Source organism: Marmota marmota, unplaced genomic scaffold (genome assembly GCF_001458135.2).
Source record: "Marmota marmota marmota unplaced genomic scaffold, marMar, whole genome shotgun sequence".
Taxonomy (NCBI): domain Eukaryota; kingdom Metazoa; phylum Chordata; class Mammalia; order Rodentia; family Sciuridae; genus Marmota; species Marmota marmota.
Window position 1 is genome coordinate 5408726 of NW_026000241.1, and position 22571 is coordinate 5431296.

Sequence of the window (22571 nt, forward strand, 5' to 3'; positions counted from 1 at the left end):
TGTTGCTGGGCATGCTGAACACAGGGTCACTCAAATCTGAGACCCTCACTGACAAACTGGGACCAATCTCAATTCCCTGGAGACCATCATTTATTTTTGGTAAATGCCATCATGAATATACAATTATTCCCACAGAACAGTCGATAGCATCGAAGTCTTGCAAACAGGTGACAATTTAAAAAAAAAAAAAAACTAGGAATTTTCAGGTCTTTTAATAAATTAATGTTCTGGATTCTTAAGGCTGTAAGACCTTAAGGTATTCAGGTCTGGTTATGTTCCAGAGGTAATAAAGGGTCTGATACATGGTGTAGACTAGATATACAGCAAAATTCAAAAACTTAAGTCCTTCCTCATTCGAATGTTATTTGGCTTATCTCCTTTGTCATAAGGGTCTGGTTTTCCCCAAAACGAATGACTTAAAATAAGGTGCATAAAAATTTCATACCAAGTCACAACAGTGAACAAACACTACTCAAAAATGCCCTCTAAGCCTGTTTCTCCTTCTGTAAAATGAAGGAGTTGGGTAGGAGTTACTGTCATCGGCCAGACCACGTCACAGAGGCGTGAGGCACTACAACCCCATCAATGAGGGTGACGAGAGCAGAGCTGCCCACACGAGGAGGAGGGGGCAGCAGACCAGGGCACAGGCCTCAAAAAGACCCAGTGTCAAGCTGGAACCTTCAAGACTTGAAAGCGTTGACTTTTAACCTGACAAGTTGCTCTAACATGATTGTCGCATTCATTCCAGTGTATGGACTTGCTGTACGTTAATGTACAGAATTAAATATCCCATTTATTAATTTATAAGCCATAATAAAACTAGACAGTCATTTCCTCTCACCAGCATGTCTTGCTTTGGAAAAGGAAAACATGTTAATAGGCAAATTTCAGTAACATCAGAAATTTCATTAAACCCAAAGAGAGGCATAATTCATTTTGGAGTTCAATGATATGTTTGAGGAATCACTTAACTATAATCATAAACTACCACCATACACCTTTGCAATGCAAAACTGCATTCACCAGTGAGAACAATTCAACTGCAGATCCACAGCTTTTGGTGAAGGCACTCAGCAAGATCTTTTCATAAATAACACCGTCAGGATTGTGTCTTCCTATTTTACCCAGCAATTGTCTCAAAACCTGGGATCAAAATACTATTAAGCAATGAACAACAGACGGACAAACGGGGATTCTCCTGAGGCTTCTGATGAGTAACTTCGGCAAGGAGCAAAGTGGCCCATTCATAAGCAGATGAAAACCAAACCCTTCAATACAAAATTGCAATTATCAAAAGCAGAAAACAAAACAAAACAAAACCAAACCCCGAGTGCAGCAGAAACAGTGTTACTTCCTCTCGGAATGGGGAACCACTGCATTCAACAGGAGATAAAGGGCGAACTGGTGTCCTATCTATGATTCACTGTCCCCACGTGTAGCTAGAAGTTGAGGACAGTGCTGAAGAAACAAGGGCAGATATCACCAAAGACCCAGAAGCCAAGCCAGTGGTCCCCTCCATGAGGGAATGGTCCCTTCATGATGCCAGAAGACTAAGGCCACAACTGGAACCCTGCCACCTGGGGTCCTATAATTTTCCTGATATGATTCTACCCAAACCCAAACTTCTTTTTCTCTTTTTTTGAGGCAGGGTCTCACCTTGTTGCCCAGGATGGCCTTAAACTTCTGGGATTAGGGGATTCTCCTGCTTCAGCTTCCCCAGTAGCTGGGACCATCGGTATGTGCCACTGTGCCCAGCTCATAAACCATTATTGACCAAAGAATCTGATTTGGCAAACAAAATTTTAGCTTGGTGCTCCCCCTTCTCCCCTTATCCAGGAGACAATTCATCCTTACACACAACACAAACATCACAGACGCAAAACACTGGTGTTGTCGATCACACCAAACACTGAGATAATCTGGATTCCTTCCATTTTCAGTGATCATGGTCATCAAGAGAAAAGCTTCAGAACTTCATTGCTTCTTACTTATTACCAAACTAGTCAGATAGGCATCACCAGTAGGAACTTTTCTTCTTTTTAAACATTTAGAAATGATGGTTTCTGATCCAAAGCCAGTTTTGCTGTGTCCCCTAATGGGGACCATGGCATAAAAACACACATGACTATAAAATTCTCTAGAAAAATGCAAGATCCTCATAAAATCAAGATCTCCCCACCAAACAGCCTTCCAAGTCATCACTGAAGTGGCCAAGACTCATCTAAAAAGAACAAGTACTACAGAAAAACAGCTTGAACACAACATGATTTCCTACAGATCCTGTGTGCTGCCTGCAGAGGGGACGTGCCCTGCTCTGGCAAGGGAAGAGAAAGGTGGACGAGGATTTCCCTTCTCCTGGACTTAGGTGGATGCCAACTCCAACCTGCAAGTCAAAGACTCAAGCTCCAGGAGTCCAGTGCCACCTGCAGGGCTCGCTCTCTGCAGCACATGCCGGTAACTGCAAACAGCCTCGGGACTGATTGGGAGACTGGGTCCGCCTCTGTGGCTGTGGTGTCCGGAGCAACTCTCCCAGGCTACTGGCCCACATGATGCCCACCTGGTCCTATGCATTATCTGAGCAGTGAAATTAAAGCAGCTAGTCTGTCATTCTCAAGCACCACCCCACAATCCTCTCCTCGACTCCCCAGGAAATCAGCTCTTGATCACTCCAGGTCTGTATCCATAGGGATCCCCCTTCTCTGGTCTGGGATGTCACCTGGAAAGCTGAGTAAGAAGTGTGACATACACTGCTTGAGGAAGAACTCCACGTGGAAAGGTGAAATTTGGTCAAGAGCTCCATAGGGTCATGGCCCCTGATGATGGACTCCGGGAAGAAAGAGCGTGCCTGGTCTCCATGTGGATCTCCCTCTGCCCAGAGCCCATCGCCATCCACGCGGCAGTCACATCCCCTTCTGCCCACTCAGGGCCAGGAGCCCCTGGGTCTTGCGGTGGTAAATTACCCACCGTTCTCTGGCAGGGCTGTACATTCACTGCTTGTCAGAGTCTCTGACGCTGCTGGGGGCTGAGGGAGGGAGTCGCGGGAGGCCCTGCCCCAGCTCCAGGCTCTATACGTCATAGCGGTTCAAAGTGTACGAGTTTGGGTGGCTCTGCCGGCTGTACTGAAAGTGGTCTGTCAGGGTGTTGTTGCGGCCATACTGATAGTCCCCGTACTGGGGGAAGAGGATGCCATTGTGGGGCTTCTCCAGTGGGCTCCAATGGTGCTCCTTGCTGCTCACATCTGCGGTGGAGACTGGGAGGAGGTGCTTCCTGGCTTGCTGGTTTGCATCATACTTGGTCTGCACAGGAAAGAGAGCAATGAGACCGTGGGGCTCATTCACCAGGACACACCCAGGGGGGTCATCAAGTAGCTCACAATTTGAAGGCCGACACTGAGCAGGGCTCGAGTATGACCACCAAGTGGTTAGTAGACAACCACAGAGAACAGACAGGAAGAGAAGGCAAGTCCTCCCTGTGAGCCAGGCCACGTACTTAATATGGGACTTAATACCTTTGAGAGGAAGGAGCGAATCCCCAGGCAAGGTTCCAAAGACTGGAGGACCATAACTGGAGTGCTACGATGACCTGAGGTCATCTATGCAGGAAAAGGAAGGCCAGGCAGATGGTGTGGCATCCAGGTCAGTGACCTGGCTGGGAAACAGAGCCTGGGCCTCTAGCTCCTGCCAGGGCCCTCCCTTCCCCCTTCCATCAATCTGAGTGATTTCCTGGGTGCGACATGGACAGCCTTCCTCCCCCAAGGCTCACCTTGTTGTACAGGAAGACCCCCAGGATGGCCGTCATCATGCCCAGGACATTGGTGCTGGTGACTGGGTTGCGCAGCATGATCAGGGACACTGTGATGACCATGATTCTCTTTGTGGCATTAGCCACAGAGTAGCTCAGGGGGCTGATGAGGTTGAGGATGCTGAAGGCAATGACATTCTGGGCAAAGTTACAGAAGCCACTCACAGCCAGGAGCAGGAGTGTCCAGGGCCACTGGGAGACATAGGTCTGCAGAGACAGGGAGGCAAGGATGAGTGGACAGCAGCAGCCCCACATCTCCATGCCCACTTGGAAGAGGTGGTGGGGAGGAGATGTTGCATCTGTCTTATCAGGGCCCTACAATCAGTTGTTAGGAATCAAGCCCAGGCATGTGGTCATCGTGTCACACTAGGTAATTTATACATATAATCCCTGATGTGGCACAATAATCACTGACCATCTACAGCCAAGGAGGTAGTGGCTGGGAGAGGTAAGGCCAGGTGCCCAAAGGGTGCAGAGCTAGACAGAAACCAAAACTCTTCTTGTTCCTAGACAGGGAATGGCTGGGAGCTCTGGGGTCAAAGTAATGGTTTACTTATTGGACACAATGCATTCTGTAGGACGGAAGGTCATGGACAGACGGCGCCTGAATGTGCAAAGAACCTGGAAATCTGAGAGCAATGGTGTACGCCCATTACAGCAGGCCTCTGGGCAAACTGCTGGACCTCCCTGGTCTGGGTGTCCTCTTCTATATTACCAGAGGGGAAATGGGAGGGATTGATCCCTGCTCTACTGGGCCAACACTGTTCCTGTCAGGATCAAACCAAACTCTGGCTCTGAAAGTGCTACAAAAACAATTTTGGGTTGAGGGTGTAGTGTAGCTTCATGGTAGTGTGTGTATTCAGCATGCACAAGGCCCTAGATTCCATCCCAGCACCAAAACAACCAACCAACCAAAACCAAAACCAATCTTAGTCCAAATTAACACAAGGAGAGGGGATGTTATCAAAATTTAAGTTAAACCCGGTGTGGTGGTGCACGCCCACTACCCCAGCCACTCGGGACATGGAGGCAGGATTGCAAGTTTGTGGCCAGTCTGGGTGGCTCAGTGACTCTGTCTTCCAAAGTTTTAAAAAGAATAAAAAGGACTGGGGGTTTAGCTCAGTTGTAGAGCACTTGCCCAGAATGTGAAAGGCACGGGTTCCAAACATCCCCATCACGTTTAAAAAAAAAAAAAAAGTGGGGCTGGGGTTGTGGCTCAGCGGTAGAGCACTTGCCTAGCATGTGTGAGGCATTGGGTTCGATCCTCAGCACCACATAAAAATAAATAAAAAAAATAAAAACCCACTGACAACTAAACAAAAAATATTAAAAAAAAAAAAAAAAAGCAAAAGCAAACTTCAGTTAGCCATTCTGACCTTCTGTGGAATGAGACCACTGTGATTAAGGTATCTAGAAGTCAAGAGGACACAACTAGCAGAGCTGGACCACAAAACCTCCCTGCTTTTTCCACAGGACCTCTACTGGTCCCAGGACAGCCAGACAGGTGAGGAGGAGGCAGCCGGCCCCTGGACATGTGGCCAGGGAAGCCTGCTGCTGAGTATCTACAGACTGCAGGAGTCAACTTTCCAGCACTATAACAAAACACCTGATGCAGTTAACAGATAAAAAGAAAAGGTTTATTTTGGCTCCCAGTTCTAGAGATTCCTGTCTAAGATTGACTGACCCCATGCTGTAGGCCTCTGGTGAGAGTGGCAAATCATGGCAGGAATATGTGGTGGAAGAAACAGCTTGACTCAGCCAAGAAGCAGAGGCAGACAGGAAGAGGCCACAATCCCCTTCAAAGGCATACCTGCAATGACCTCAGGATTTTCCACTGGCCCTCACCTAAAGGCTCTATTCCCTCCCAATAGTACCATCCTGTGGACCAAGCTGTGAACAACAGGCCTTTGCGGGAATTCAATATCCATGCTATAGCAGAGGTCAACTAGCAAGGGTATAAAAGAGAGAGAAAAATGCATGGGGCTAATTTCCTTTTCTTAGGACCATATTTCCTCTGACTGCTCAAAAGTTTTGGATTTGGGACCATTTTGGATTTTAGGTTTTTGGGTTAGGGATGCTTGACCAGTAAATTCTATGAAAATATTCCAAAATCAAAAGATAAAACCAAAAAACCCTCCAACATCTGAACTATTTCTGGTCTCAAGATACTCAACCTCTATATTTAACTCATAACACAAATGTCACTTTAGCTGGGCATGGTGGTGTGCAGCTGTGACCCCAGCTATGTGGAAGGCTGAGGTGGGAGTTCAAGGCCAGCTTGGGCAACACAGTGAGGGTATGTATGCACATACATAAAATAAGATACAATAAGATGAAAAGTCGATTTTTGTGTAAGGAAGGAGCATATTAACACATATACAAGTGTGTTTCCATTTGCAAAGAGAAATTCTGAAAGGTTAAGCCAAGAGTCAAATAATAGTCATACAAGGAGATACGGCAGAGGCAGCAAGCTGGAGGCCAGACCTGTCTGAATGACCTTGTTACAGTTTGGCTTTGGAACCATAAAAGCTTTTGTTGCTGTTTTACGGTGCTGGGGACTGAACCCCTGGCTCCTGCATGTGAGGCAAGTGTTCTCCCACTGAGCTGCACACTCCAGCCTCTAAAGTTCCACATGGTCAGTGCCTGGGGGAAGCAACTGGGGAGAACTAAAAACAAATGAGAGCCAAGCCACCAGGCTGCACAACAACCCGATGACATGCACACCACCAAGAACGCTCTCAGGGGGCCTGAGAGCACAGGGTCTCAATAGTTCATCTTTAATGGAACATATTTTAAGGACAAATGAAGCTGCAAAGAAATCTTAAGGTGCTCTCAGAACTCCAGTGATGGGTGTCTCATCCGCAGGGCGTCTCACTCTGAAGTGATCACATACGGAAGTAAGGCGAACTAACGTAACGGCAGAACTCTGGTAGGTTAAATAAATAAGAAATGTGGAGAGAAACCAAGCGTGACAGGAAGATATGTAAATAAAAATCAAAGCAGTAAAGATCCCGGAATGTTAAATCAGAGTTAGAATTAATTACTCCAAACCTGTCCCCACTAGTCTCAAGTCCCAGCATCACCTGCCCCCACAACCAAAGTCCACAGACGCTCAAGTCCCTTACATGGATATCTGCATAGAATCTACATACACAGGGGTGTAGACTTTACATCATCTCTACATGATGTGTGATACCTGACAGAAGGGAATGTTATGGAAATTATGACAAGAAAAAAAAAGTTTGTGCATGTTTGGTACAGGCATAATTTTTGTTTCTAATCTGAAGTTGGATGATTCTGTGGATATGGAATCTGTGGATCTGGAGAGTCAACTATGTGTGCATCTTGTTTTTCGCTGCAAAGACCTAACAGGAATGTCAACTCAACAGCAATAAGCACACAGATCACCCAATTTGTGGCGCTAAATACCCTATCCCACTAAAGCAACCTGGGCTCCTAAAGGAGCAGCTGATTGCATGTTTGGGTCAGGAAGTACCCAAGATGGTGTTGAGCATCTACTGGGCCCAAAGCTGATATCAAAGACTGTGGTGCTGAAGGCACAGGGAGCCAATCAAAAGGGGTCCCTCAGCTAAACCAGGACAATTTGAACAGGAAAAAGAATTGATGTAACTGACACACACATGATATATACAACGAAACTGAAAAAACTAAAACTCCCTTGAGTCCCATAAAAAGCAGAAAATTTCAACTATTCCTGATCAATATCTAAAGTGAACTTCAACTCTTTGCTCTGAAAGTTGGTAATTAGGAGAGGGAGTTGGGGGCTGGGCATGTGTGTTAGTGGTAGAACATTTGCCTAGCATGTGTAAGGCCTGGGTTTCCATCCCAAGCACCGAAAAATCAAAAAAAAAAAAAAGAAAAAAGAAAGTCACAAATCCAGCTAGACCATGTTTATCCCTCAATAAACATTTACTCGTCCTTTCTAATTCAGGTCAAAAAGAATTACATTTCCCTCCTTGTTACCACGGTCACCTGCATTAGTTTCTAACACATTCTCAAGGCTGAATGTGCAGGTGGCAGGAAGACCTTTATTCCAGTGCTCAAGTGTTTATGAATATGTCTGGAGTCAATGGAAACACTGATAGGGCTGATCCCATAAAGGATCTGAGCCCTGTGAGCATGGTTTAGAAAAGTCATAGTGGGACAGAGGGGTAGCTCAGAGGTTGAGCACTTGCCTAGCAAGTATGAGGCCAAGGTTCCAGCCCCAGCTCTGAATGAATGAATAAAAAATTAAAAAAAAAAAACAGGTAAGGAAGTAAGCCAGTCGATCAGTGGGAATGATGCCACTCGCAGCCTGCAGCCTCAGCAACTTGGGAGGCTGAGGCAGGAGGATTGCTTGAGCCCAGGAGTTTGCAGCAGCCTGGGCAGCATAGCAAGACCCGGTTTCAAAACAAAACAAAAAACATCAAAGTGAGATGTGAAGGACATTGTCAGGACAGGAAAGAGTCACCCGTGCGGGTGTTTACAGCCTTTATGCTCCCAGTCCAAGTGTAGCATCTATTAGCACCTGGGATCAAGCACACCAGGAAGGAAATGCAAAGAAAGTCCACTTCCTGGACTATGTGCAATGTTCTTAAAAAAGAGCCACATGTTGAATGGGGTGGCTGTCAAATGCTGCTGTAGTTTGGACATGGTGGTCCTCCGAAGGTTCCTTGTTGGGAGGCTTGGTCTTCAGTGTGGTGGGGTTGAGGTGGTAGGATCTTGAGGAGGTGGGGCTCAGTGGGAGGTTCTTAAGTGAACAGGAAGCAGATCCTGTAAGAAATTTGCTGCAATTTGGATAAATGTCCCCACAGGCCCATGTATTAAAGGCTTGGTTGCCAGCCAGTGGCTCTATTGGGAAGTGATGGAACCATTAGTGGGTAGGGCCTAGTGGGAGGAAGTTAGGTCATTGGGGGGTGTGCCTTTGGAGGGGATATTGGGAAAACTGGATCCTTCCTGTTTCTCTTTTTTTGCTTCCTGTCCACCATGACATGAGGAGACTTCCTCTGACATGTGCTTTCTGCATAATATACTGTGCCACAAAAGCCTTAAGGTAACAGGGCCAAGAAACCATGGACTGAAGCCTTTGAAACTGATTCAAAACCTTTCCTCCTTTTAAACTGATTATCTCAGGTATTTTGTCATAGCAACGGAAAGCTGAGAAACATAGAATTTTAGATCCCACAATTTCTGGTTTCTTGTTTCATGCACAATCCCACCATTCTCGACCACCATGTAATATAGTCAGGGGAGACCTCACCCAAGCCTGTTCTATGCTGTTTGGACGTTGGAGCTAAACCAACCTCTTTATACTGTCAGCTTGCCTCAGATATTTCATAAACAGAAAATGGACTAATACAGATACCAAAAGACTGCTCCAAAGTGGCCACAGAACCATAGCTCCCCAACAAAGCACCTATTTTGAAATTACTTAAGAAAATGGTGAGTTCTTAGTGGTGGCCAACTCACCAAGTCACTGCTGACCAGGAAAGCTGAGAGGTCCACCAGCACCCATGTGGGGATCATAAAGAAGACAGCGTGGCAGCCCAGGATGTTCAGCAGGCGGAGATGGTGGATCCGTGAATCTCTCAATACCTGAAGATGATTCAAAGTATAAGTGGCAAGAGTACTCCAGGTACTCAGGCCCAAACACAGTGACTGTATGTTAACCTTGACATCTGACCTTGGGCAGCAAACCTGCAATTGCATCTATGAGACATACAGCACATGCATGAAATAAGCACTATGTTCCACGTATAAAGACCTGAGGAAAAAAAAGGAGCAACACTCAATGCTGGAGAAGACGCAGTGAAACAGGTGTCTGATATTCTACTGGTTTAAGTCTAAACTGGTCTTCTTGAAAAGAACCAGGCAACATATAGAAAAGTTATAAACATCTCATATCCTCTGACCCAAGAACTATTAGTCTACCGTAAGGAAAAACCTGAGTCAGAAAAATGTTATGCACAAAGATGTTCATCACTAAAACATTTACAATGAAAAACGGAAAACAGACTGATTCCCAGTGGGGGAACTGACTGCATCACTGTGGCATCTGGAAAGTATGTGAGAATTACATTAATTAATAGCAACAATTTTTAAAAAATATTTATTTTTTAGTTGTAGTTGAACACAATATTTTTATTTCATTTATTTATTTTTATGTGGTGCTGAGGATCGAACCCAGAGCCTCGCACATGTGAGGTGAGTGCTCTACTGCTGAGCCACAACCCCAGCCCCTAATAGCAATAATTTTTAATGATATGGGACGATGCTATTCTATAAGAGCAAATGAACAAAGCAAAAATTTAAATGTACCTAAAATACTGCAAATCTAAGAACTTAGTGGGGAAAAAAGTTAACATTAAGAGTAATCATAACTTAGGCTGGGGTGTAGCTCAGTGGTAGAGAACTTTCCCAGCATGCACAAGGCCCTGGCTTCAACCCCCAGCACTGCAACAAAAACAACAAAACAGAATACTTATTATCTTTATGAACTTTAGGGAACTATATTGTAGATCTGACTCCATAAAGTAGACACCCTTCGGCAGGAAGACAGGTTTCTTGATTCTTTTTCTCTAGCATCCACCCACAGTGCCTGGCACATATTAGGTGTTCAATAAGTTTTTTTTTTTTTTTTTAATTTAGCTGGGAGTAGTGCATGCCTATAATCCAGTGGCTCTGATGTCTGAGGCAGGAGGATGCCAAGATCAAAGCCAGCCTCCACAACTTAGTGAGGCACTAGGAAGTTGCCTAGCGAGACTTTGTCTCAAAAAATAAAAAGGCCCAGGGATGTGGCTCAATGGTTAAGTGCTCCTTGGCTCAATTCCTGGTACCCAAAGTAAACAGCCAACCAAATAATTTATTGGGCTTTTCTCTTATTTTTCCACATTGCACATATTAATGTTATAATAGAAAAAAATATCAACAAAATGATGAACAGAAAATCAGAAGAAACAAGCAGAAAGGGCAACAAGAATTCTTTTCTCTAACATCAAGAAATCACTACTTGGCCAGTGTTTCCAAAGCCACCACCAGCCTGCCATCCCCATACTGCAGAAACATCATGCTAGTCTGTGAGGGTGCCCAAATACCTTTTTGGAGAATATGTTCTGAAGCGAGAAGCACAGTGTGGCAGCAAGGGCACTGACAAGTCCCCACATGTCAAATGACAATTCGGTGACGGTGGCCAGCAGGACGCCGCTGATGATGGGGATGAGTGACAAGTACACCTGGAGGAGGAGGGCAGGACCGTCAGAGCAGAGAGGGGCCACCCACCCCAAGGCCTGCAGGGAAGTCTCAGCTTCTCTCTTCTCCCTCACCTAAGATATGCGTCTGCCACTTTGGAATTTAGTGCTGCTGTGACAGAGCTGTTGGGGGTGAGTGGGAGAAGATGGAGCACCTGGGGCAGGGCTTGTGTCCTTGTGGGCAGTCCTGCCCATATTGTCACCCCCATCAAGAACCCTGCCCAGGGCCACAGCTGGGCCTGGTCTTAACCTAGGAAATCTATCCAGCTGCTGGCCAAGCATCAGGATTTGAAACCCTAGTCCTCCGAGAGGCTTCCCACCACTCACTCTTATTTCAGGCTCTAATACAGTCACCTGGCTAGGACATTCCACCTTTTCCTGCTAGTGACCTCTTACCCCAGAGGTCTCAGTTCATCCACCCAGAAGAACTGATCTTGACCTCCCTATACCCTGGTAGGTTCCTGTGCTGTGTTCCCACTGCCCAGGCCTGAGCTTATACAGTAAAGGGCTCTCTACCCACTAGAAAAGGCACCACATCATCTGGCCTACATGGGACTAGGCCCAGCTTTAGGGAAAGTCATGTTTGCTGCTCTCTCCAGGTGACCAGCACACAGCAGCCACTCAGCAACTGCTGGTTGAATGAACCAGCAGCAAACATGATAAGAGGCCTTCCAACAGGCACAGAATTCCAGGTGGCTAAATAGCTCCCAGTTTCCAGAATCCATACCTCATGTCTGACTCTCCTGACTCCTGAGCTACAAAGAATATTCTCAAAATAGGTAGATGTCCCTGAAGGGGCAGACTGAAGGTAACAGACTGGAGGACCTGAATTCCAGCTTCTGCCTTCCTGGCTATGGCTCTCAGGTATAGGACTCTCTTCTCTGAAGTTCAGATTTTTCCTTGAGATCAGGTAACAAAGATCTGCCTTATCTGCTTTGTGGGGTGGGTCCAGAAATTATCACATCGTTATCATTAGTCTGTCTACCTATCAGGGCTAATCCCTAGTCTTTTCCAAACTGTGTGAAGTTTCTGGCAACTTGCCAAGCTGGGTATAATGTCCTGTCCAACGAGAAACCTGATAAACACACATGCTATCAGGTGACGTAGCTGTACACCTCCCAGGCAATTCTGACCCCCAGGAGGCCAATCACACCTGACGTCACCATAGGGAAGTGCTACAGAGCACACACAGGACTTGTTAGGATAAAGACAGGCTAGAATAAAAATCCTGGCCAGAGGTGGCCCAATTTTTAAAAGCTGATCCAGGGCAATGCTGCTCTGAGTTACATAAAGTACAGGATGCCAGAAACCGACCACTTGGAAGAGGCATTGTGTCCAGCATGAAATGGGTTCCAGCTGGGACAACAGGAGTCTCGTTTCCACTTCCAGACACAAGGCAAGGCTGGTTCTGGCTAAACTCACAGGTTCTCTTGCACTGAGCCAGGAAATACCCTGGCTTGGCATCTTCAACAGGCTCTGGACTGTGCCAGGAGCATCTTCTTTGTGCAGCCTTGAGTCCCACTTGCTATTTTCCCTCCCATCACAATTCCTGACTGGTTTAATTTCTAAGACTTTGCTGGATTTTGCCAACACCAAACTCCTTTGTCTAGTATCGTATGATCCCCAAAGTCCCCTATCTAAACATTTTTTCTTGGAGAGAAGTAAAAATCTTGAGAGTTCCGATCCATTCCCTGGTCCCACTGCAGGTACCTTGCCAAGATGGGACCAAGCCATCCATCACCTACCAGCAATGCAGGTAGGGAATCAAAACTCAATGAAAGGGCTGGGGCTTGTAGCTCAGTGGTAGGGTGTTTGCTTAGCGCATATGAAGCACTGGGTTTGATCCTCAGCACCACATAACAAGAAATAAATAAAATAAAGGTATTGTGTCCATCAACATCTTAAAAAAATCAACTATAGAAAGAAAGAAAGAGAGTTAGACCTGAGAGGGATGGAGGAAGAAAGAAAGAAAGAAAGAAAGAAAGAAAGAAAGAAAGAAAGAGTTAGACCTGAGAGGGATGGAGGTTTTCCTGAAACTAAACCACAGAGATCACTCAGGGATACACATCCCACACACCACTGTTTGCAGGGTGATTCCAGGACATTAGCAGTAAAAGGGCCACTGGAGAACTCTACACTGACTTCCTTATTTGACAGGAAGCCAGGCGGTCTGCAGGCCAGAAGCCTGAACCACCAGTTACCAGTTGGAGAATTGCTGGGAATCCCCCATCTGCCCAGGCTCCTGCCAGGGCATTACCTTGGTGCTCTGCTTCTCCTTCATGATGATCCGGGACAGGAGGACCACCCAGATGGGCATGGTGGCCTTGACTGCAAAAAGAGGGAAGGGCATTCAGTGGGCTGCCTGACTTCCCCGAATTCACCAGGAGTCTGTTCTACCTCTCCTGAGATGGAGGTTTTGGCAGCCCCTCGGACTTCTTCAGTCCTTCGCTTTTTGTAGGGTTTCTTCCCAACCCCAACAGTTGGGCTCGCCTTACTCAGCTTCCAGGTCCTTTCTAACCCCTTTCCTCCCAGAGAGTCTGGTGCCTGGCCCTTCTCAGCCCAAAGTTCTGGCGGCTTCTCAGACTTAGTTCTGGGTTTTTGTCTACCGGGAAGCGCCCAGGGAGATGCATCCTAACCCTGCACCGAGGCCCCAGGCGGCGCGCCCCAGCCACCGCCCCCCTGGCCGGACGTGACACCTACCAGTGTGCGCGTAGGACACGGGCACTTTCCAGATGCTGACGTGCGCTGACACGGACGCGAAATACTTGCCAAAGGCGAGTGGCAGCACGTAGCGAGGGTAGAAGCGTGGCGGCAGCAGCGGCCCAGCCGATGGATGCGGGCCGGGCCCGGGGACCGAGACAGGCGGCGCGGGGGGCACACGCCAGGCGCGCAGGAGCGGCGGGAGTCCCNCTCGCCCGCCCGCCAGCCCTCGGCCCCAGCCGCCCGCGCCCGCGCCCACCGCTGCTGCCGCACGCCGCCATCCTGCCGAGCGGCCGCGCCATCCTGCCCGAGCGGCCGCCCCTTCCCGCCCGCCCGACGGCCCGACGCCGGGCGGGGGCGGGGCCGGCGGGGCGGGCGCGTCAGCTAGCGCCGCTCTTCATTGGTAGTTGTTCTTGTACGTCACCGCCGCGCGCCGACCGATGCGCCAGCCACCACGTCTGGAGTGCAGGCCCCGCCCTCTTGGAGATACGTTACCGGAAGGGGCGGTTCCAAACCCGGAAGTGAAACGAGGGTACTCGTACCGGGAGTGGAGCTCGTTTTTCCCTCTTGGGCTTCTCTTGGGGACCCTTGCGGAGCCCCGAACGGAATGGGCGAGTGGAGGCGCGAGAGTGCTGCCGTGTTGGAGTCTGGATGGGCGATCAAGCTGGAGGTTTAAACCTCGGGCTTAGCGGCACATCGGCAACCTCCAAGCAAGATTCCTGAAGAGCTAAACGGTTTCGGACACCGAGAAGTTAAAAAACCTTCCGGGGAAAAAACTAGACTGTGAAAAGATTTCCTTGAGCCAGATTAACACTGCAGTGCCAGGGCGGACGCGCGTAGTCGGACTCCGACGAAAGGGCCAGCCCTGACCTTGTTCTCAGCGAGTTGTGGGAGCCACTGACGTGTGCGGCTGACGAGCCTGGTCCGAGCATCATCCCTCCGAATCCGAGGAACGCTGTGCGGTAGGTGTTAACTATCTCCATTTCGCAGACTGGCAGACCGAAGCCCAGAGGGGAAGCGACTTGTCTCAGGTGACACGGCTAATTTGGGGGCCGTGGCCATAACAGCTTGGACACCTGTCTCCAGAACGCTGCAGAAGTGGGCAGTACTTGGCACGACAAAAGATGCCCAAGGACCGCCCGGATAGACCACTCCCTCAAGCGCCAGTGGAGGAAGAGAAGACTGTTTTCAGCAATATGATCTTATACTAAAGGACTGGTTTATTCCAAAAATCATGTGCTACCAACTTCTTGTCGACGAGGAGTTGGTTCTCTTTTATATGTTCTTACTTGGCAAGTTAGAAAGTGGCAACCCAACTTAACTCCAAATGCTGGTGGGTGTCTGTCTTAAATTATCGTTGTGTTCTGGAAAGTAGGCAATATGTGTACCCTGGGCTTTCTGCATACTTAAGACCTAGGTGTGGTAGTCTCTGCAAGTGGGGTGGGAGTAGTGGCCTGTGCCAAAGCCCAGGTCTGAGAAAAGGAGGTGCTGATGGGTCGTCACCCTCTGTACCCTAATATCCTCCAGCTGTGCCTATGACCTTTGGTCACAGAATAACATCACATTCTAGGGATACCAGAATGTAAGCCGAGCTTAATTAGCTGTAGTGGAGGTAGGAAAGTAGCTAGTTACTCCACAGCATAGCTGTGTCATAATTCCACTGCCGTATTTCTGGTTTCTTAAGCTTTTATCGTTTTAAGTTTTTACAATTTAGTCCTCACAACTCTTCATCCTCCAATAGGAACAAGGGCATAGGAGTGGAAAGACTGGCTCAGAGCCATGCAGCTGTTACATGGGAGCAATCTCACACTGCCCTCAAAGTCATCTCTCCCACTGCCCTTTTCTTGGGGTGGGAGTATAGGGTGTGTTCTTCACCAAGCCTTTGTCAGAAATCCCTGTTGTTCTGAAACTCTAGTTCTGGGTTGTCTGTGGTCCTGTGGGCTGGAAGGAATGTGCCAGGACCCCTTAATGTACTCTTGTGTACCTACCTCTCTGAAGGGGTAGCTGTTTGCTCATTTATAAATCGGTAGATTTTCTAGATCTCCCCCACCAAGCCAAATTCTTAGTTGATAGTTTCAGGGACAAATGGGATGAACTATCATTTTATAATCAAAAGTTATTTTTAAAAATATCAGCACCAGTCAGGCACTGTGGTGCATACCTGTAGCCCCAGTGACCCAGGAGGCTGAGGCAGGAGGATGGCAAATTCAAGGCCTGACTTGGCAATTTAGCAAGATCCTGTCTGAAAATTTAAAAAAGGGCTAGGGGGCTGGGGTTGTGACTCAGTGGTAAAGCATTTGCCTAGCATGTGAGAGACACTGGGTTTGATCCTTGGCACCATATAAAAGTAAATGTATTGTGTTCACCTACAATTAAAAAAAAAAAAAAAACCCATCACCAACCAGGTACTAAGGCAGCCTCAGGCATGCATCAGGAGCTGGCAGCCCAGGGCTGGGATGCCTGACACACAGCTCTGCACCTCTGGGCCATGGCATGTTAAGAATTAAAAATATTTGTGGGATAAAATGATAAACTTAAGCTATGGAGCCTGCTGTAGAGGGCTTCTCTGTGGGGTGGGTGAAGTCTGGATGAGATAGGGTAACATTCCCTGATATTGTTTTGTGGACTGTTGCCCCAAGCTAGCAGGTAGCTCTGAAAGAAAGACAAGTAAAAGTCCACTAAATGCAGTAGAAAGCTAACAGGCAACTTGAAAACTGTAACCTACTTGCCTTATGAGCCTGCAAGTCTAGATGTGGGACTCCCTGGCTAAGCCATAATCCAGGACAGGGCTGATTAGTGGTGAAGATTCAAATGAGAAACGATTTCCAGACTGGTTGTGCAAATGTTTTTTTTTTTTTTTTTTTTTTATTTCCACATTTATATCACAAGGTGTCCACTTACTGGACCAAATAGCAAAGTTGCTCCCTTCTGTGTCCTGAGAACACAGAAGTCTAGGTACTGTACATTCACTAAGGCTCCTTGTTTTTGCAAATCGCGTTTATGACAAATAACCATAAGGCAAACGAATCTAAAGGAATGGTTATGAGTGTTTCCAGCGTACAGACAGGTCTCCCCTCTTGCCCAGCAGTACAGCTTACACACCAGTAGCACCCGCGGTTACTCTAAATTGGTTGGTTGGGATTTTTTTTTGGGGGGGGGGGGGGGGCCGCTCCAGAAAGGTGAAATTTTCTAGATATGCGTAGGAAGGAAAAAGAAAAGGGAGAAGGAAAGGAAATTTATTTGGCTAGTGGTCAGAAGGAATAAAGGATGAAAATAAACTCAAGAAAACTTAAATTTCTGCAGCATTTCTTTAAGAACTGGGTTTTAACTGAAACCAGATACAAATGGGTGGATGCCCGTGGAGTGTGGGTTAAGCTAGCTGGCCCTTTGGCCGGCCTGCATGTTGCCAGTGGCTCGCCACAGCCAAGAAGCTTCCAGTGCATGATGGAAAACACTAGCTGGCCAGTGGCTGGGTGGGGTGCGAACACAGGCTGAGGTGCAACCCGCTGTCTCACAGACACTGGGCTAAATCAAAGAACAGAAAATACAGAGATGAGATGCATACATCTGTCGCTGTGTTAAACGTAACCTCTCCTGTGCCTGCCTGCAACTGAGGTCCCAGTGTTCAGGTGCTGGAGAGTGTCTGCACCTCTTCCGGGATAGGGGACTAACGCTTTTTATAGCTGGTTTGCTATAGAGTTCTGAACTCACTTTGCCGTCCTTCCTTCTGCGCAGTCCTTCCTTTTCAATTTTGTTAGTAAACTGGTAGCAGCATTTCACAAAAGGAGGAGTTTGGAGGGAAGAGCGCAGAGACCGCGTGACTCCCGCCCCCTCCCTCCCACCTGGGCTGGACTTCCCGGGTTGCCAACTGCTGGAGGCAGCTGGGCCCAGCCACCCGCCTGCCCTGGCTACTGCAAGGTGGGAATGCACTTTGTGGCCAACGGGCCTGTCAGTCCAAGCAGACATAAGGCAGAACGTTCAACCGCCCGTCGTCACCGTGCGGGTCGAGTGATATGCACTGCGTCCAGTCATACCAGTTACCCTGTGTGTCCTGACACCCGTTCACCCCTGGCCACTGGTGGGCCTGGATTCTGTCAAGATCGTCCTGTGTTACCTCTCGGCTCAGCCCGGGAAGGTCCGTGGGCGGCCCATGAGGCACCAGCACATGTGGCTGCCTGGCCCCTCGCCTGATGCTCTCCTCCTGCTTCAGGTATTCAGACATAAAGTGGTGAGCCCCTGGGGTCTGTGCGCCTGATGACGAGAGCAGGCTGCTCTGCCTGCTCAGGTAGGACTGTATGATCTCGTTGCGCGACAGCTCCTTCCAGTTCGTCTGCTCAAAGGGGCTTTGGAGGCTAGCCTTGGCCTCCTGCTTATCCAGTTCTGTCCTAGGTGGCTGCTCTGTGTGCACAGGGCTGTCTGCCCGCACTGGCTCTTTCTGGGTCAGAGGTTTGATCTGTCTTGTCATGGGGTCAAAGGTGAGCTTCCGCTCTTTTAACCGGACGGGCTTGACGCCCGCCTCAGCCATTTGCCCGTCCAAGTTAACCGTGTAGTCTCGAGGTCGGTACCTCTTTTTCTTTTTATTGTCCGAGCCACCGGAGGAAGCAGCATCGCTGTCTGCCTTAGAGGAGTCTGGGGAGAAACCCGCCCGTGACAGGAGGGATTCAGCTGGAAGCAGCCCTGCCTTGCAGCCTGGCCCCACCAGCCGCTGGTGGCCCTCAGACTGCTCCAGCCAGCGCACAGGGCTGTCCATGCTGGGGAGCAGCTCTAGCCTCCGCACAGGCGGTGTGGATGGCTGGGCCAGTGGAAGCGGTGATGGCACCTGTGAAGCATCGAGCGACTGGGGCCGTGGTGAGGGGCTGGGCACAGAGCCCTTGGGTGCATATGGGCTCCGCTGCCGGGCAAAGGAGCCCTCATGCCGTGAGTTCCGGGGGCTGAAAGAGCAGCGCGGGGGAGCCCTGGGGTGGGGAGGGCCTGGAGTCTCGTCCACCCTGTCCAGCTGCTGCAGCACTGAAGCCTTTGTCTGCAAGCAGGGTCCAGGGGACTTGCCCAGGCTTGGGGAGGTGGTATGCGGCCGCACGGCATTGACAGGGATCTTGCTGCTGTGCTTGTCGTTCTCGCTGGGCTCCAGGCGGCTGCCTTCAGAGCCTGAGTGCCCACTGCCATCCAGGGGGCTGGGGAAGCTCTCTGGGCTCCCACTGATCCCATTGGTGGGGAGTGGGGATGAGTTGGGGACGAGGGGGTCATGAGTAGCTTTGGAAACCTTGGGAGGTGGCCCAGGGTGTCCAAGGTCACGCTGGTCCCCCCGGCGCTTGCGGCTGCCCAGCCTGTCCAGCCGTTGCCCAGGCAGCCTCTGGATGTCGTTGCGGTTCTTCAGGTCATGGATGCTCTTGGGTGTGCCAGCCGTCCCCGCCTCCGGCCGGCAGTTGTGGGCACCCCCGTTGGCTGAGCCAGCGGCCCCGGCCAGCCCCCGCAGCGCTGCCTCATTTTGGTGCACTGGCTCAATGAGCTTCTGCCAGCTGCGCAGCAGCTTCTTTGCCCGCTTGGCGAGCTCCTCGTTCTTGGTTTTTTTACGGACGTCGTTGATGAGCTTCCCAAGTCGTGTTTCCTATAAACAGAGAGAGTGACATACTTTTAGGAGAGGGACTTCCCCATGAAAAGGGAGCTGATCCAGAGAAGTGCCCCCAGCTTTGAAATGACTCCTTCTCCATTGACCCCCAAACTGTCAGCTTCTCAGATGCAAATAGGGATTTAGGGATTTCTGGTCCTTTGTGATGATATAAATTCTCAAAGACAGTCCTCAGACCTTAGTGTCCCAGGGCCGTAGGCAGATTTCTCAGAAGCAATGTCACACAGCCTCCTGGTGCCTGGAAACTCGGTATTATCAAGGCCACTGCAAGGACATCTGCCAGGTGAGAACATTCCACAGCCAAGGCAATGGCACAGCAAACGTGATCTTCAAGTGGAGGGCCAGGGACAGTGCCACTCACTGGAGCCTCCCCACGCACAGGCCAAGGTGTGCAGGGTGTGGAAGGAGTAGGGTCAAGGATTAGAAACACCTCATTCGTGCAGTGCTGCGTGGGAAGACAGCACATGGGCACATGACCCCCCTCTGTCCTCTGAAGGCATGTAATTATTGAGGAAAGACAGCTGAGGTTGCCCTTGCTTCCCCATTCTGCCCCCTAGGCTTGGGCTGAGGTACTCACCTCCAGTGCCTCTTTGGTAATGGGGTATCTCTCCAGGCTGGAGATGACTTCCAACACCGCCACCATGTTCCGGATCTATAGAACAAGAGTCATGTGTCAGGCCCCTGTCTTCTCTTCTAGAAGGCTGGGTAGCCTAGGGCCAGCAAACTGGGAGGAGACGGGCCACAAAGCCCCAGCCAGAAGGCATGAACTGGCACCTTTGCATACAAAATAGCCGATGTCAGCTCCAGTGATCAACTTTATCAGGAGAATGCAAACTGAATTCATAAAGGGATACATGCAGACCAGCAGTTATGGTAATGCCAGGTAGTCCTGGGTACCGCACACTTTAGAAAGTGTTGGACTTTACCTGGCAGTGTGGAAAATGCACTCCATCCCTTTTATGATCTTGCTATGAGACAGTTCTGTTCTGAGCACTTTCTGTATATAACTTAATATTTACAACAAGCCCATGGAGCCAGTACTATTATTTTTACTTTGCACAGAGATGACACAGAAACCCCACTGTCTCCAGTGTTCCTGGTTGTTAACAGCGATCTCACATGTTAGGGAAACCCCTGCTTACAGAAGCCGGGAACTGACCCAACACAGCAGGTCATATAGCCAAATGTAACAAGCAGGTGTCCACCAAGAGTTGAAGGAATACACTACTAAAACAAGCTACAAGTTTCTAGAAGACACATAGGAGAATATCTTTGCAAACTGGGGATAGGCAAATGTTTCTTTGTAGGAGCCCCAAACACTAACTGTCCAAGAAAAAATACAGACAAGCTGGACTTCATCGAAATGAAGAACTTCTGGTTTTAAGACAGTTTGGACACATATTGCCAAAACCTACCTGGTGAAGGATCTGGATGCAGGCCAGCCACCCACTACCAGCAGCTACAAGGTTTCTAACAGGCTGTCTGGAAACAACCCTATAAAGCCCCCATCTTTCATGAGATTCACACAACGGGCATATTACACCAACCCCTCAAGCATGCCGTGACACTGCGCACAATGCAGTCACACAATACAAGTAAAAGCTACATGAAAAAAAGGCAAAGAAAACTACATCCCACCCAGCCACTGGAGTGTCCCTTGTATTTCCTCCCCAAATATACCATTTAGTAGGCACATATATACACTTATCACACAATTAAAAACCAAAGCAAGCCAGCAATGGCTCTATACCTTGCTTTTTTCTCACTTAACATCAGAAACATCCAGCATCAAACAGATCTCTTACTTGGTTCATCTGTGCCTTCCAGCAGGGGGAAGGTCGCACTTTAATGCTGGGGCGCGAGTGGGGACCACAGGCCTCATCCTCTTGCCATCACAAACAAGGCTGCAATCAGCATCTGTGGTAGACTCAATTCCAGGCTAATGCACCAGTAGGCAAAGGAGCAGCAGGCCCCAGGTTTGAGAAGGACGTTCATTCAGCCCCTAGGGAGGCTGCACCAATTACAGTCCCACTGGGTGCCAGAACAGGGTGGAGAAGAGGATTTCCTACATCCTGCAAGACTGTGGTGTTAGTTTCTATCACCAGTTTAGCTGCTTGGATAGCACACATTTATCATCTCAGGCTCTGGAGGCCAGAAGTTCAGTCCAGGTCTCCCTGGACTAGGATCCTGGTGCTTGCAGCTGTACTCCTTTCTGCAGGCTCTTGGGGGAGAATTCGTTTCCTGCTCCTGAGTGTCGGCAGATGTCCATTATTATGGCTGTGGAACTCTGGTCCCTGTTTTGTTGCTATTACCCAATGGCTATTCCCAGCTTCTGGAGAGTACTATATCCTTCAGCTCATGGCCCTCCCTCCATCTTCAAAGCCAGCAAGGGCTGAGGCCTCCTCACATCACAGATCCCTGATCTGCGGGGATGATCCAGGATCAACTCCCTTCCTCCAGTCTATAACCTTAGCCATGTCTGCCTGTGAGGTTGCACAGGCCCAGGTTCCAGAGTCTAGCATATGGACATCTTGCTGGCCTCATGTTTTCCTGGCTTTCCTAATATTTTGCCCATTTCCCGCTGAAGGCAGAAAATCCATGTCTCCTCTGATGTAAAGTTGCACAGTGACCACAGAGCAAGGACAGTGGCTTCCATGCTGCCAACAGTGCTCTTACAAAGCTGTCCCTCTGCCAATGAGCCAATTCACTCCTTGCTTTTGATGTTCTTGTCTGTGAACACATTCAGACTGCTCTAAAACATCCGCTTCAAGCTTTGTCAAGGGGTGGGGTGACCCAACAGGAGACACAGCTGATTCTGTATTATCCCTAACATGCGATGGGCAGAGATTCAATGCAAGAGAAGACTGGGCAGTGAGGAGGTCAGTTGCAAAGGGCCAACTGCTCCCTGACCCTGGGATTCCTGTACCCATGGGGCTCCTGGGCTTGCCACATGGCCTCGTCTCCACCCCAGTGATCTCACCCTGGTATATTTAGAGCCCTGGGTACCCACATACTCCTGAACCAGCAGTCCTCACAGAGCGGAATGCTGCCCAGGCCCAGCAAGCCTGGCGGCACAGAGTGTCCTTGTCCTTGAGCAGACATCGTCCTGCTACCAGGCAGGAGGGAGGAGGCACAACACCTGGGCAACTCCAGGGTCTGGCAATGAGTTGGCGCCTCAGAACTCTCTGCTGAACCAA

At 49.0% G+C, this 22571-nt stretch overlaps 2 protein-coding genes across 5 annotated transcripts in view; both read right to left on the reverse strand.

Annotated features, from left to right (window-relative positions):
- Window positions 1–72: 72 nt before the first annotated feature.
- Window positions 73–14731, reverse strand: Slc35e1 (solute carrier family 35 member E1). Its single transcript, XM_015488880.2, has 8 exons — window positions 14651–14731; window positions 14244–14395; window positions 13749–14143; window positions 13306–13376; window positions 10896–11033; window positions 9271–9396; window positions 3763–4008; window positions 73–3296 (listed from the first exon to the last, which is right to left on the reverse strand). Exons 1-8 carry the CDS (start codon window positions 14729–14731, stop codon window positions 3066–3068), a joined length of 1440 nt encoding a protein of 479 aa, XP_015344366.1. The 3' UTR covers window positions 73–3065.
- A 2174-nt stretch (window positions 14732–16905) lies between these two features.
- The window catches only part of LOC107145323 (small integral membrane protein 7), a 73993-nt gene continuing 68327 nt past the window's right edge, over window positions 16906–22571 (reverse strand). For all 4 annotated transcript variants that reach the window (XM_048794802.1, XM_048794804.1, XM_048794803.1 and 1 more), the window contains 2 exons: window positions 19952–20026; window positions 16906–19353 (listed from right to left, as the gene is read on the reverse strand). In XM_048794802.1, coding sequence (XP_048650759.1) covers window positions 17698–19353; window positions 19952–20026 — 1731 coding nt within the window. In that variant the 3' untranslated portion in view covers window positions 16906–17697. The remainder of the gene's footprint in view (window positions 19354–19951; window positions 20027–22571) is intronic.